General features: G+C 44.4%; 1 protein-coding gene across 3 annotated transcripts in view; it reads right to left on the reverse strand.

Moving 5' to 3' along the window:
- Window positions 1-7,120: 7,120 nt before the first annotated feature.
- Window positions 7,121-16,850, reverse strand: part of LOC117352535 (survival motor neuron protein-like) — a 76,691-nt gene continuing 66,961 nt past the window's right edge. For all 3 annotated transcript variants that reach the window (XM_033928998.1, XM_033929015.1, XM_033929006.1), the window contains 2 exons: window positions 15,988-16,074; window positions 7,121-8,339 (listed from right to left, as the gene is read on the reverse strand). In XM_033928998.1, the coding sequence (XP_033784889.1) occupies window positions 16,018-16,074 (57 nt within the window). In that variant the 3' untranslated portion in view covers window positions 7,121-8,339; window positions 15,988-16,017. The remainder of the gene's footprint in view (window positions 8,340-15,987; window positions 16,075-16,850) is intronic.

The raw sequence follows: 16,850 nt of genomic DNA on the forward strand, positions 1-16,850 counted from the left end.
TGAACTGGGAGAGAGGATGGAGGAAGGGAGAGAAAGAGGTGGGGGGAGGAAATGCGTTTTTGGACACAGAAGGCATGAACTTGGGAGAGAGGAAGGGAGGGAAAGAGATGGTTATGTACATGGGGAATGGAAGAAAGGAGAATTTTTGATCATAGGGAGGGAGTGAGGTACAGATGAGGGAGAAATATTGTGGTGGAACGGACAGATTGAAATGGATGCAAGAGGGAGGAATGTTGGACATAGCGGTGAAGGGAATTGAGGGAGAAATGTGGCATGGTGCTGGAGAGGGGTGAAAGAAGGAGAAATGTTGGGCATGAGACTGGTGGACAGGGGCAAAAGATGAGAAAGGGATAAATGCTGGACCATGGTAGGAGGAACCAATGGACAGCAACAGAAGAATTTACAGAAGATGGGAAAGCGGAAAAAAGAAACTGGGACCAACTTTATGGAAAAATAAGTCTCCAGACAACAAAGGTAAAAATCAGAATTTTTTGACTAAAATATGTTAGCTTTGGAAAATGTATATAGCAGATGTCTTTGTATTGTGTTCAAAAGAAAAGGAAATGCATTTCCGATTTTATTTCTACAGTGTTGAAGTACTTGCTGACCCTTGCTGTGACTGGTAGGGATCTCCAAGCACCACCAGCAGAAGACCTCCTCTAGAGACAGCCAGAACTCCCCTCCACCAAGCACAGCAGTCGCTGGCAGCATCCATGAGCCATTGAGGTGCCAGCATCTGTGACTCAGGGACGCTATTGCTGCCTGCCAAGCTTGGCAAAAGAGACCCCCGGCCAACTGCAAAGGAAGTCCTCAGCTGACAGCTTGGGGGTTCTCATCAGCTGAGTTTATATTTTATATTTACATTAGAGGCTCTGGTAGAAACCCGTTTACAAAGTATGCATTCCTCCCAATTAATATTTCCAAATTAATAAAGTGTCTTTGCTTATTTGTAAATGGGTCTCTACCAGAGCCTTTAATTCAGTAGCATAATTAAATTAAATAACTATTTCTGAAGTTTATAGGGACGGGCGGGGAAGGAGTGGATTCCTCGTGGGGACGGGAGGGGAATTATGGATTCCTCGCGGGGATGGAGGGATTCCTCATGGGGACGGGTGGGATTTCTGTCCCCGCGCAACTCTCTAATTATCATCTGACTGAATTTCCTTCTATTAAAATGTATTAGATTTAATTTTCAATTCTTCATTCAAATTTCAAACACCTAACATTTGGAATGGTTTGCCATCGTACATCAGACAGGCTCCTACTTATGTTAGTTTTCATTGATTTCTTAAGAGACTTTCCTTTTTGCTATGGCAATGAGTAATTTATTTTTCTTTTTTTAAACACTTGTTTTTAACGCTATGTTTGTAAAATTTTTTATGAATATACAGGTTTTTTTTAAACTGTAAATTATGTACTTAGAACTTTAAAGGAAATGGGCAAGAATAGACTACTTGGTGCAAACAGGAAGGCTGGATGTGCCTTGTGGTCTTTATCTGCTATCACTGTCTTTGTTTTCTATATTGTAGATGTGGAGATTTTTGGTAGATTAGCAGCTGAAAATGTAAAGAGGGGATACGTGATAGATGACGAGTAGGGGGTGAAATATGTGGTGGGAAAGAATAGGTATGGTGGCTGAATAGAGCTGGTTACTGTTGCACTAAAAATTAGCCACTGGTTACAGCCAGTGTGGAAACGAAAGATTAGGTTCTTACCTTTACTAATCTTCTTTCTTGTAAAGCCACACTTTATTCCAGGACCAATGGGTTATTTCCCTCCACCTGCCAGGATGTTATAAAAAGCCTCAAACTTCAGAGGCTTAAACTTCTCCCCATCTTACTTCATCACTGTCGCTGTGAATATCAGTTAGTGTTAAAGCAGCCAGGAACTATGTAGAGGATAAGAATAAGAGAGAAAGGTGAACGGGGACAATCCCCAACAAAAAAGTCAATTGTGTTCATATCAACAAATGCAACTATGAAAAATGAGAGAACAGGTCATAAAACATTAGAAACCTGAACAACAAAATAGTGCTACAAGGAGACACAGTCTGCACTGTCAGAAGGGGGTGCCTAAACTAGGGATGCTTCAAAACTAAGTGCCAAACCCATTCTGACAACACTCTTATAAAGGCTGGACAGAAAACAGAAATCCATATTATCAGAATATGTAAAGGCAGACAATCAGTGAATCAGCAAGGTTTAGGGTGGGTTCCTGGAATAAAGTGTGGATTTACAAGAAAGAATATTAGCAAAGGTAAGAACCTAATCTTTCATTCTTGTACAATCCCACTTTATTCCAGGACTAGTGGGAAGTAACAGAGCAGTCCCAAAAAATCAGGGTGGAACTGATGAGTCCACTGCCAAAACAGAGGCACCAAAACTTGCATCCTGCTTGGCCGCCTCATTGATCCTGTAAAAAATTTGGTGAACATATGCAAGGAGGACCAGGTAGCAGCCCTACAAATCTCGTCCAGAGAAACAGCTGACAACTCTGCCCAAGACGACAAAATACCTCTGGTAGAATGAGCCCACATCATAAGGGAGGGCTTCTTTCTGGCTGCCATGTAAGCCATGGAAATTGTCATATGGATCCACCTGGAAATGGTGGCATTAGAAACTGGCCTGCCTTTGCAGGCAGGACCCACCAGAACAAACAGGTGGTCAGAAAGTCGAAATTCGTTGTTGATCTCCAGGTACCGCATCAAGATCCTGTGCATGTCCAAGCACTGCAACATTCAGTGCTGCTCCCTCGAACCAGAGAAAGCAAAAGCAGGAAGGTCGACTTCCTGATTTACACGGAAAGTAGAAACCACTTTGGGAAGAAAGGATGGAACAGTGTACAGCATCACACCAGAATTCGTATTACGCAGAAAAGGATCCTGGCAGGAAAGAGCCTGAAGCTCTGAAACCCTATGAGCTGAGGTAATAGCCACCAGGAAGACCAGCATGATCATGAGATCCATAAGGGCCGCCTGCTCCAGAGGCTCATATGGCAAACAAGAACGGAGAACCAGGTTAAAATTCCAAGGTGGACAGGGAAGTCACAATGGAAGTCTAAGCTGTAGAGCGCCCCACAGAAAATGAGCCATGTCTGGATGAGTTGACAAGGTGCCCCTCAGAGGAGGGTCCATACATGAAAGACCAGCAATCTGTACCTGGAGCGAAGCTACCGCTAGGCCCTTCTTCAAACCATCCTGCAGGAACTCCAGGACCGACAGATCAGCCAGGTTCATCTGTCGAAGGCCGCACTAGGCTTGATAACATCTCCAAGCCTTCGCATAGGCAGCCACTGTGGATTTCCTTTTGCTGTGTAGTAACTTGGCAATCAAAGCTGAAGAACAGCCCCAGCTAGTCAAGGCCATGCGCTCAAGAACCATGCGGTAAGACCAAAGTAGTCTGGATTCTGTGTGAGGAGGTGAGAATGACAAGATAGCCAGAGCTCTTGATCCTGCTGAAGCTGAACCAAGTTGGCATACCAAGGCCACCTCGGCTAATCAGGTATGACCTTCCTGTGTCCAGGCCTTCACTGCTGGCCTCACGCTGGCGACTAAAGAACCAATCTGATTTCTTGTTGGCTGCAGTCACCATGAGATCAAACGTGATAGCCTCCACTGATCTACTATGCAATTGAACGCTCTATGAGACAGAGACCACTCTCTGGGATTGAGAGTCTGATGACAGAAAATCCGCTTGAACCTTGTCCACTCCTGCAATGTGCACCGCTGACAGTGCCACAAGGTGTCTCTGTACCCACCAGAAGATAAGCTGAGCCTCCATGCTTAGAGAGGGACTCTTTGTGCTCCCCTGTCGATTGACATAAGTCTCCACTGTGGAACTGGCTGAGAAGACCTGGATGGCTCGATGATGGAGACAACTCTCAAAGTGGAGAAGAGCCAGCTGAATCAAGTGAAGCTCCAAGGGGCTGATGGACCACTTGCTCTCTGAAGGAGGGCACTGGCCCTGAACAGAGACGGTCATATACACCGCTCCCTAGCCCTTTGATACTCTAATCCGTAGACAGAATCACCCAGTCCAAGATCCAGAGTGGAAGGCCCTTGGATAATGAGAGGGGTCGCAACCACCATGCAAGACTGTTCCAAGCCACAGTCGTTCAAGGTAGGGGTGCATGCAAATAGTCCTGCTGGGGGTTCCAGCATAAAAGCAATGCATCCTGAAGTGGATGCAGATAGTCTCTGTTCCAAGGAATCACATTGATCATTGCCACCATGGTCCCTAGAACCAGGAGGTACTGTCATGCCGTTGGGACTGGAGTGGCCAGAAGGACCCTGATAACCTCAAAACTTGTCAAAACTTCTGACAGGAGACAGGCAGGAACACTTTGTTCTGTCCCATGTGATATCTAATTCCCAGGTATTCCAGATCCTGCGTTGGCTTGAGGAGACCCTTCCTGCAGTTGATCACCCAGCCCAAGCACTGCAGCAACTGCACCACCTGATGAACAGCCTGATGTCCCTTGGACTGTGAGGGAGCTCTGGTCAACCAGATACAGGTGAACCAGGACACCCAGGGTGCAAAGATGGGCCGCCGCCAGCACCGTTGCCAACCCAAAAGGCATTGCTGCAAACTGGAAATGTTGTCCCAAGACGAGAACCCTCAGATACTTCCAGTGGTCTGGAAAAATGGGACTGTGGAGATACGCCTCTGTCAGATTCAGGGAGGCCAGAAACTCCCCTGGTGCCGCCGATGCTATCACTAAGCACACCGCCTCCATGTAGAAGCAAGGAACATTCAGCACCACATTGACCGCCTTGAGGTCCAGAATCAGTTTTTAATCGTCAGAGCCTTTCTTTGGAATGATGAAGTATATTAAGTATCTTCCAGAGCCTAAGCCTCGATCTGGAGCGGATTCTATGGCCGCAATAACAAGTAATTTGCGGACTGTGGCTTGCACCTGAACCGCCTTATCAGGGCAGCACACTAGGGAATCCAGAAAATAACTCCAGTTTGTAACCATCCCTGAGAACCTCCAGCGGTCAGAGTTAATGGCCTGCCATTCTACCAAAAATGCTGACAACCGCCCCCTATGCATGGGGGTGGGGGGTGGAGACAATGGCCTAGCATCAGAACTGTTTCTTTGCAGGAGCCATCGTATGACTCCCTGTGGATTGCTGACGTCAAGAACCGCTGAATCGCGGTCTGGAAGATGAAGAGGACCGCTGGCCCAAAGACAGGCCCAAGTACGAATGGGAGCGCCTAACGAGATGAAAATTAGAACGCCCCAAACCTCTGGAAGGTCGAGATCTATTCACGAATAGTGACTTGGGCTTGCAATCCTGCACACTTGGCCATAAGGTCACCAAGACCCTGGCTGAACAGCAGTTGTCCCTTAAAAGGGCAACCAGTTCAAGGTCAATTTAGAAGAAGAATCGCCAGACCACTGCTGGATCCAGAGCGTCCTGCAAGCCGAAACAGATTAGGTGGAAAGCTTAGCAAAAACTTTCAAGATATCATACAAGGCATCAGCCATATAATCCACTCCCAAGACTATAAAATCCAAGTCACGAAGCACCACATTATTAGGATCATGGTGCAGTTTGGAATGGCATGCCCTTGTCACGAAAGAAGAGGCCGACAACCGCCTTAATATCAGTGGCTGCCAAAATCAAACAGACGCTTGAGAACGAAATCCACTCGCCTGTCCCTAACATCCTTCAGGACTATAACCCTGTCACAGGGGAGAGAAGTGCGCTTGGTGACCTATGCCACAGAGGGAAGGCAGGAGAGAAGACCCTGGTCCACCGGAGCAGGGGTCCATGTTACCGGCATGTAGTCTAGCAGAAGGGAAACAGGCAGAGACTTTCTAACTAAGTACACCTGATAAAGCATATTAACACAATACGGAAATTGCGGAAGCGGACCTTTGCGCATTAGATTTGGACTGTTTAGAGGATTTACGGGGCCTATCTCCTGCAACGTGCTTATGTTTCACTGAAATGTCGCCTGCGCACTCCCCAGAGCCCCCTGATATTTTCGTGGCACCAAATTCAGGCAAGCCTAGCACCTCTCATGTGCCGCAGTGAATGTGGAACACAGCTGTACATCCAACAGCCGTCTACATCAAATGAGGCATGAATCCATGACATCATGCCCTGGGAAGGTCATCTATGTGGCTTTCGTTCAAAAATGAAGCTGGCAAGTATTAAAAAAAAAAACCTTTAAAATCTAATCTGGTCACCAAGGGTGCCTATTTTGACTAAAAATAGCCCGGGAAAACCAGAGAACCCTAAAAAATGGCAATTTTAGGGGTGGGGCATGCAGGGACACCATCTAAAAACCCCTTGTAAAGACCCCCCCAATTCTCTGATTCAGGCTGTCAGCCTGTACTCACAGAAACATGTGCTGACAGAAAAACAACTCAAGAGAGAGCTGAAAGAACTCACAAGGAGATCCTCTGCCTCCACTTGCTGGAAAGCTGGACTTTGAATCTTCTGACTGCCCCACTGGCCTGACATCCACGGTCAGTCATCTCCGCCACTCCGCGCAGCACATCTGATGGAGAAACGCAGTCTGGCCCTGATCCCGGGTGCGCCTCCATGGAACCACGCAGCCTTTGCTCGACCCACTAGCGGATGAACCTGGGGTGAACTAGTTCCCAAGGGAACAGTCCCTGAGCCCTTATCAGACATACAGGCTGTCCAGAGGGCTTACTCACAAGCAGGGAACCCTCCAGAAACAGAGTTTTCCCAAATGTCTGCGATCTCCCGCAGTCGAAGGTGAACCTCCGCAGCATGAGGGTGAAAACTGCGAACGCAAAGACTAAAATTACACAAAATAAAACACAAGCAGAAAAGACAAGCTCTTGCAGCCTGGCTTGCAGGAAGAACTGATGTTCATGGGGTCAGTGATGAGATAAGAGGGGGAGGGATTTAAGCCTCTGAAGTTTGAGGCTTCCTACAAAGTCCTGGCGGGTGGGAGGAAATAACCCACTGGTCCCGGAATAAGGTGGGATTGTACAAGAATTAGCCATTGGTTAGCGATGGTACTGAAATTTGCTTCCGATTATGCAGACAACAATCTCTAGGCTTGCCATATTTCATATACTTAATCTAAATGCTTCACTACCAACTGATGTCTGATCAAAAATAAAATTACATCCAGAATGTTCAAAGAATTTTTTATTGGTTGCTTCCTTAAAAGCATATACATTAATCATACCTGTCCAAGATAAAATCAGGAAAACATAAAAAATCTGAAAATATTCTATTTGGGTAAATAGTCTAGTCACAGCATGTATAAACACAGGAGTGAGAGATATGGCCACGTCAGCTTTTTAGCATCCTATCAGCATTTGTCTTGCACAGGACACTACTATTCACTCACTCTTGAAGGTAGCCTCCTCATTCATTCATTCACATGTCTCTGTATAAAATGTCTTCTAGTGTATGTTCCTAACTGCAGCTATCACTACAGTGAGGAAAGGACAACATTGCAGAATGAATATCTTCATAAGATATATTTTTACTGCTGTTTAATAGTTTACTAAGAACATTCATATCTGAATTTGATAATTTTTTTTTTAAAAAAGTATGTAATCATAACAAAAAGATGATGCATGACTGGTGACCCCTAGGTAGCCTTTTATCCATAAGCCCTGAAATTCTGAACATGAATATCAACTGTAATAATCCATATTTCATATACAATGTACCCAAAACAAACATGCAATCCAAGCAATCGTTGTCTAAAGAACATTAGAATAAGATGAGGACAAATCAAGCTTGAACATGAGAATGATACTTTCATTATTTGTAATTTTTCCATCTTAAGATGTGTATGAAGCATGACTAGAATCATATACTATTCTCCCCGAGCTCTCCCCAGGCAGCTCTCATTAAGACATATACAGATATTACTTTGCCTTGTCTTTTTTTCCTTTTCTTAAATTCCTGCCATAGTGAATTTGGCTCTCTACCCACATTATCAGTATCTTAGGGACCGACTTATTATTTTTCCAAAGGTTATGTATGGAAAAACTCACTAGATTCTGAGAACAGGGAAACAACAACAAAAAAAAAACATGCTGAAGATGATAAAAGCCAGAAAAAGGGTACTCTTACTCTCATGTAATAGGTTTCTAATACAACAACTTAAATAACTCTGGCTTTAAATGTGGCCCTGAGAATTTTTCCCCTTATCTTTCCATTTAGATGTGCTGCCTAATAATACATCAAGAGAACAGCTAGTTTACCAAATTATTAAAAAAAAAGACAAGAAGAACAACTTTTGTTATATAGTCAGTCTTCTTTATAAAACAAAGTCTTCATCCATATTCATCACGGCACAAATGTATGTCCTCTCCGTGGGAGAGATTCTTACCTAGATTACAAAAGAAATACAAAAATTAGATATCTTAAAATTTCATATACTTAGACTCCAGCCAGCAGAAACACACAGATCATCACAATGACGAACAAGGCAGAAGTTAATGAGGAACTTTTTTACATCGAAAGGGACACTGTGCCTGACGTGGCCATTTTTCATCTGGATTAAGCAGCATAAGGGGCATGAACTATTTATTTATTTTAAAAAGTTTTATTCTGTTTAACAACCTATGTGGATTAAATTTACATAAAAAGAAAAAAGACAGAACCATAGACTCATTAACAGACTAATCATTCATACAATTTCATCATCATCATCAGAGGGCTACCACTTTAGAAAAAGCATTAAAGAAGTGAGTTTAAAAAAAAAAAATTAACTCTTCAAATCTTGACACAACCTCAGTGACCCATTTAAAACATTCCACTATTGAGGCCCTGATATTGAAATAGCCAGATATAGTAATAGATATTATAACCAATAATAGATATTAACTCACAAAAGAAAAAACCCAATTCTTATAAAGATATTAGATTCCTACCTTGATAATATATTTTCCAGTAGATAGGAATGGTATCCTGAACCTTAGGGTACTTTGGCTCGGATGCACAAAAATCGATAAATTGCCCGATTTGAAAATGGTGATCGATGTTCAACTGACTTTGCATGCTAATGCATTCCATGGAGGTCTGCTGTAATCTCATCCAATCAGTCTTTGGAAAAATTACTTTTACCCATATGCAGAGCTGGCAGGGGCAGCCCCAAAGCAGCCTCCTACTGCTCAGCTGTTTGGGACACAATATCTGTCCCCACAACATAGTGCTGCCCCCCCCCAACAGCCTCTGAACAATAATAACAAAAAAAGATAAGCAAAAGGGAGGCCCACTCCCCACCTGCCTCGGAAACCTGAAAACCCCACACTCCTGAACACCCCCCCACGAAGATCGTCAGCAGGAGGGCTGTCCACTCCTTCCTGCCTCAGCCATCCAGTTCCCCCACACATGACCCTCCCCCATGAAGATCTTGGCCACCCGGACCCCCCCCCACACACACTCATGACTCCCCCTCCCCTGCGAAAATTGTCAGCATCCAGGACCTCCCAACCCCCCCCCCACCCCAAGTACCTTATACAGAACAGCAGGAGAGATGCCTAGTCTCTCCTGCCGGCAGGCCCGCCTCTTCAGAATGGCAGGGTTTTCCCTTTCCAGTGCATCCTGGAATGCATGAGGAGGAGCCTAAGGTCATGATTGGCCAGAAACTCTCCCAGCTGGACCGCTGCAATGACAGATCTCACAGTCTCCATCCGGAAATGTAGAACCCTCAGGGCTGAACTGACATGGTTTGAGATCTAGATTGGGCCTCCAATCATCGGAATCTTTCTTGGACATGACAAAGCATATTGAATATCTGCCTGAGCCCAGAAGTGTTCTTCCGGAATCGGTTCTATGGCTTGAATATCCAGCAATCTGTTTAACTTTGCCCGGACTTGGACCACCCAATCCGGTTGGTGCACTAGAGAATCCACGACATCTTTCTGCAGTATCTTCATGTAACCTGTTGCTAAACGTGTCTGTAGTATCTGATGTTATACCGATTTTTAAAAAGGGTTCTAGGGGAGAAATGGGAAATTACAGACCAATAAACCCGATTTCAGTGCCAGGTAAAATAGTGGAAACATTAAAAAAAAAAAAAAAGATGGAATACATAGAGAAACTTGATTTAATGGGACAGAGTCAACATGGGTTCAGCCAAGGAAGGTCTTGCCTCACCAATTTGCTTGACTTCTTTGAAGGTGTAAATAAACATGCGGATGAAGGTGAGAAAAATGGCCATTTAACCCACCTTCTATTTTCTGTCTGATAACCAATTCCTAATCCATAGATGAACATTGCCTCCTATACCATGACTATAATTTTATTAGGAGCCTCTTATGAGGAACTTTAAAAGGTTTCTGAAAATCTAGATACGCTACATCAACCAGCTCACCTTTATTTACATGTTTATTCGCACCTTCAAAAGTAGTCAAGCAAATTGGTGAGGCAAGCCCTCCCTTGGTTTAATCCATGCTAACTCTGTCCCATTAAATCATGTTTGTCTACGTGTTCCACAATTTTTTTTAAAAATTGTTTCCACTATTTTGCCCGGCACTTAAATCAGGTTTACCGATTTGTGATTTCCCAGATCTCCCCTGGAACCCTTTTTAAAAAAATCAATGTAAATCGACCACTCTGCAATCTTCAGGTACTACAGATGATTTTAGTGACAGTTTACAGATCATTAACAGCAGGTCATCAATTTCATGTTTTGAGTTTTTTTCAGTACCCTGGGACTTTATACCATCCAGTCCAGGTGATTTATTACTTTTTAATTTGTCAGTTTGGCTTAGTACATCTTCCAGATTCACTGAAAATTTTTTCATCACCCTTGAAACCATTTCCAGTTCAGGCAGATCTCTTACATCTTCTTCCGTAAAGACTGAAACAAAGAATTCAATCATCTCTCTGTTATGGCTTTATGCTCCTTGAGTGCCCCTTTTGCTCCTTGATCATCCAATGGTCCCATGAATTCCCTCACACGTTTTCTATTTCTGATGTACCTAAAAAAATTACTATGATTTTTTTTTTTGCCTCTTTGGTAAGTTTCTCTTCATATTCTCTCTTAGCTTGCTTTGCATCTAACTTGTTAGTGCTTATGTCTCTTTTTATTTCTTCATTTGAATCCTTTTTCCATTCTTTTTAAGGATGTTATTTTTGGTTGAAGACTTGAAAAACAGCTGGAAAACTGCCTGTTTACGGCTTTCAATATCTGGCTTCACAGAAACTCAATATGCTGTTATAATTAATATATATTTATTTTATTAACAATCAATAACAGGTTACAAGAACAAATCTTTACAGCATATGGAGCTGACAGATAGTATGCCTCAAGCGTTTGAGTATACCTGGATGTCTGTCCTGTTTTCATAATCACAAAGGCTGTCTCTTATACAATTCTTGACAGCTTGAGGGGTTGGATGACTGTAGCAAGGAGGGAGTGGGCATCCCTCCTGCTGCCTGGGGTGGAGGGCAGCTACCTCGGGGGGTGGTAGGCATCCCTCCTGCTGCTCATGGGGAAGGTGTTTGTAGGGGGTTAGGCAGCCACAGTGGGAGGGTGTGTGTGTCTGAGCTATCAAGCCTCCTTTCTTTCCTGTCAGTGCCTGAGCCAATCAGTGCTCAGGCACTGATGCCTGAGATGCGCTTTTCACAGTGCTGGCACAGTACCAACACCCTAAGACCAGTCGCTGATTTCTGGTCGCCAAAAGCCGATGTTTCACTTAGAGAATCACTTAGTGATGTTGAAGAATCGGCTGGAGTCCTTGCTTAAATATTGATGAGCCTATTTGCTAGAAAGCCCAGAAAAGACAGCAGTTTTGATAATCCGCCACTAAAATACATGCATGGTAAACTGGCTGGAGCAGATTTAGCAACATTAAGTTTTGAGAATCTTTCATTGAATGCATGAGATATACTTCTGATTTCCCTGTGAAAACAGGACTGTTAACAAAATTGTAAATTTTATGTCACGTTGTACCTGTTGTACAACATCTTAGGTGGATCTTCATAGAGAGAGTTAATACAGCCCAATAATAATTAAAAAATATATCTCTATGCCTTTATTGGGGCAAACCAGTACTAGCTCAGTACTACAGGCAGGTTAGTCTGACCTCTGTGGTAAGGAAATTAATAGAAAAGCTTTTAAAACAGAGAACAGTGCACTTCCTGGAAGCCAGTGGATTACAGGACCCAAGGCTACATGGATTCACTAAAGGCAGGTCTTGTCAGACAATCTGATCAATTTCTTTGACTAGATGACCAAAGAATTGGATAGAGGGAGAGCAGTAGATAAGGTGTATTTAGATTTTAGCAAAGCCTTTGACAGTGTTACACACAGGCATCTAATAAATTGAGTGCCCTCAGTAGGGGCCCCAAAGTGACAGACTGGGTGAGTTGCTGGTTGAATGGAAGACGATCGTGGGTAATGGTCAACAGAGATTGCTCTGAGGAAAAGGATGTTAGTAGTGATGTGGCTCAAGGTTCAGTTCTTGTTAACATTTTTGTAAGTAATATTGCTGAAGGGCTATCTGGTAAAATTTGCCTCTTTTTAGATGATACTAAAATCTGCAATATTTTATTTATTTATTCAATTTTCTATACCGTTCTCCCAGGGGGAGCTCAGAACGGTTTACATGCATTTATTCAGGTACTCAAGCAGTTTTCCCTCTCTGTCCCGGCGGGCTCACAATCTATCTAACGTACCTGGGGCAATGGATTGAGAGACTTGCCCAGGGTCACAAGGAGCAGCGTGGGTTTGAACCCACAACCTCAGGGGTGCTGAGGTCGGAGCTTTAACCACTGTGCCCCACTCTCCCCGCTGAAGGTGTGAATAACATGAGGAAGGACCTAGTGAAGCTTGAAGAATGGTTTGAAATTTGGCAGCTAAGAATTAATGCTAAGAAATGTACGGTCATGCATTTGGGCTGCAAAACCTAAGGGAATGTACAGTTTAGGGGGTGGAGAACTTTTGTGCATGAAAGAAGAGCAGGACTTGGGTGTGATAGTATGTGATGACCTTAAAGTGGCCGAACAGGTTGAAAAGGTGACAGCGAAAGCTAGAAGAATGCTACAGAGTGCATAGGGAGCGGTATGGTTGAAGGAAAAAGGAGGTATTGATGCCTCTGTATAAGATTGACGAGACATAATTTAGAATATAGTGTACAATTCTGGAGACTGTACTTTCAAAGATATACCATAGTTTTCGCTCCAAAAGGCGCACTTTTTCCCCCCAAAAAACTGGGTGGAAATAAGGGTGTGCCTTATGTAGCGAATACCACAACCCCACCCCAAACCAACCTGTTTTTAATTGCTTTGGAGGCCTCATGCATGCGCGCTGGAGGGAGTAGGGGCTGCGGGTGCTTGGGACCGTTGCTTAGCCATGGTCGTGCTAGAGGTTATGGCGGCGAAGGTGGTGCATTTCGGCGACTGTCCTCACCAAGTTTGTGTTTTCACTCCACTATCCGGAGATGTTAGCCTTCTTCGAGGTGGCACTGGAGAAGAAGCTCTCGGAGCTGAGCAACTTGCAGCAGAGCGTGCAGACGTTATCCCTGTGGCTCATCCACTACCGCAAGCACTGTAAGAAATCGTGGCCATCTGGGAGTGGGAGCTGCGCAGAGATAAGAGGCCTGTGGGGAGAAGGGAGGGGAGGGGGACTTTGCTGTGAACTCGGCAAAACAGAAGAGGCTGAACTCGCCCTACTGTTTTGTCCTTTTGTTGCACGGGCTTATTTTGCTTTGCTCCCCTTCCCCACCCAGGTGGAGCCAATGTGGGATGGACGCGAGGTAATTGTCCATCGTAAAGGGTGTACAGTTCTGTCTTTTCAAAATCCGCCCATCCAATCTGAGGCTACGGGATCAGGTAAGGTATTCTGTGTTTATATATACTTTTTTTTTTTTCTTTTGAGTAATTTTTCAATGCTTGGCTCCCGGTTAACCAAAGGTGATAGCATTTGGGGAAAAAAGGTGTTCCAGAACATTTTCGTGCTTAACCTCAAGTGTTCAAAGTATATTGGAGGTTGCTGCATTGGTCCTCTGTGGGGTTCTCATATGCCTCATATGTCCTGCCTGTCCTATGCCCTGTCCCTACCTGCCTGCCAGCCACTAGACCGGCCTGCCCTGTGCCCTATCCCTGCCTGTCTTGTGCCCTGCCCAGCCTACCACTAGACCATCAGAGGGGGACAGGGTACAGAGCCTGGCAGGGAGGGAGGGGGAGACAGGGTGCAGAGCTGGGCAAGAAGTGTGGGGGTTGGGTGCAGAGCCTGGCAGGGAGAATTTGGTTCAGAATGTTTTTTTCTTGTTTTCCTCCTCTAAATCTAGGATGCTTCTTATGGAGCAAAAAATACAGTAAAACAGGATGGAGTCGGTCTAGAGCAGTGGTTCCCAACCCTATCCTGGAAGACTACCAGCCAGTTGAGTTTTCGGGATAGCCCTAATGAATATACATGATAGATTTGCATATAATGGAGGTGACAGGCATTCAAATCTGCCCCACTGGTCCAGAGGAAGGCTAAACCAAAACTAAACTAAACTTTAAATTTAAAGACCGGGTCATCTTCAAAAAAATGAAGCTCGGTTAACAATCATAAGGTGAGCCAGTAATAATAAAAGAAACAAACAAAAATAGAACGAAAAAAAATCAGGTAAACTTAAATATACAAAATATGCTAAAATGGTTAATGGTCTATGTCATAAAAAGTAAGGGGACAGACTTAAAGATTCAATCTATATACTTTGGAGGAAAGGTGGGAGAGGGGAGATATAATAGAGTCTCCTATGCGTTTCCCGTGGCTGAGTCAAAAGCCTTCCCTCTGACGTCAGTGGAAAGATTTCCAGTTCAGCCACGGGACGTGCATAGGAGCTGCTGCCTGCGGCTTTGTACAGAGAAACGACTGCAGCTGGAAGGAGGAGAGAGCCGGCTGCAAGAAAGTAAACACCCACCGGAGGGAGGTACGTACTTGGGGTACAGAATGGAGGGAGGGAGGAAGGGAGAGAGAAGAGAATGTTAGGATACAGGAGGGAGCACAAACTTTGGACAAAGGATGGAAAGAAGGAGAGAGAGGGATGAACTGGGACACAGAATGGAGGGAGGGAGGGGAGCATGAGCCATAGGATGGAGGAATGGAATGAGTGAGGGAAAGAGATGCTGAGGTGGGGGAGGGAAAAGAAAAAGAGAACTGGGTGTCTGATGAGAGGGAAAGAGATAGTGCACATGGGGAGATGAAGAAAGGAGAATTGTTGAGCATAGGGAGGGAGAGAGAATTATTGGACATGGTAGTGGAAGAGGAGTGAGGTAGAGATGCATGAGGAAGAGCGAGATGAGAGGGAGTAATGTTGGAGGTGATGGTGGACAGAAAACAGTGGGACGGATGGAAATGGATGGAGGTGGAGAAAGTGGAAAGAAAACTAGGATCCAAGTTACATACAAATTCCACTTAAGAACGGTTAAAAAAATGGAACCTGTTCTTAACTTGGAGATTGCCTGTATATGAACCATGACATTAAGATCATGAAGCTGAATCCCTGAATATTTCCTTCTGCCTCTTTGGGATTCATAATCAATCTAAAGCAGCTTCTACAGATTAATAGAGCCACAAATTCCTAAACTCCCAAATTGCCCTGGTTCGATACATGTGGTATCCTGAGTCTAGCCAGTAGGTGTCTATTTTATGTGATAAGAGACTCCCCCCGAGTGGATGTGCCTAATGCCTCTGCAACATGCCAAGAAGAAAAAGCTGATCCCAGGAATCAAATCAGGTATTTCATAAGACCACTGAGCTAAAGGACTAGTTAATCTGGATCAAAATTTGAAAATAGCTTAAAAGAGTACAGTAAGAGGAAAGAGGCAAGTGCTTTAGTAGAGAGGGATCTCTTAGTATAGCAAGAGAGTGATTTCTGCCCATAGACTTCCAAGATCAAATACTAAACTCCTCAGCTGGACACAAAGCCTGCAATACTGTGACATATTGGAATGAATGCAGAACTTTTAAATTCAGTTTCATAATTTCATTACAGAATATAATGCCTTCTGCAAAATGCCAAAGCTACAATACTCACGAGTATCTAGGAAAGTAATTCATTTTTCTCTTATTTATTGTAGGGATGCCTCACTGAAGCAGCTTCCATTCGGCTCTGTTTAAGACCCTGTCGAACACAGTTCAGCAAGAAAACTTAAATAAATTTACTTAAATAAATAAACTTAAATACCGTATATACTCGAATATAAACCAGGATTTTGGGGCCAAAAAATGAGAGTCCTGGTTTATATTCGGGTCATTCCCCAGTGACCATCCAAAACCCTCACGGATTTTCTGCAGGCCTAACTTAGGCTGGGACAGGAGGGATCCCTCCCGTCTCCTTCCCCGGCCGACACTAACAATTACCACCCTCCCTCCTTCCGTCCCTCGTGTACCTGTTTGTTCCCTGGTGGTCCATTGTGTATTCTGTGCTGAATCCTCCAGAAGATTGTAAAGGTAAGTAGCCAGTGGCGCACCCGGGTCAGCATGCAAGAGCGAGCTTTTTGTGATCCCGGCCGGCCCTGCATCGCTCCTTGATAGGCTGCTGTGAGAACCGTAAATCCCGCGAGAACTTGCGACAGCCTATCAAGGAGCGGTGCAGGGCTGGCCGGGAGCACGAAAAGCTGGTTCCTGTGTGCTGGCCCGGGTGCACCGCTGGCTACTTACCTTTACAATCTTCTGGAGGATTCAGCACAGGATACACAATGGACCACCAGGGAACAAACAGGTACGCGAGGGACGGAAGGAGGGAGGGTGGTAATTGTTAGTGTCAACCGGGGCAGGAGACATGAGGTATCCCTCCTGTCCTGGCCTATCACTAGGTGGTTTAAGTTAAGGGGAAGGATTACCGGTAATCTACTGGCTGGGTTAGAGGGCAGTACGGGATAATGAAGCCATTGTGAC

This window comes from Geotrypetes seraphini, chromosome 1 (genome assembly GCF_902459505.1).
Source record: "Geotrypetes seraphini chromosome 1, aGeoSer1.1, whole genome shotgun sequence".
Taxonomy (NCBI): Eukaryota; Metazoa; Chordata; class Amphibia; order Gymnophiona; family Dermophiidae; genus Geotrypetes; species Geotrypetes seraphini.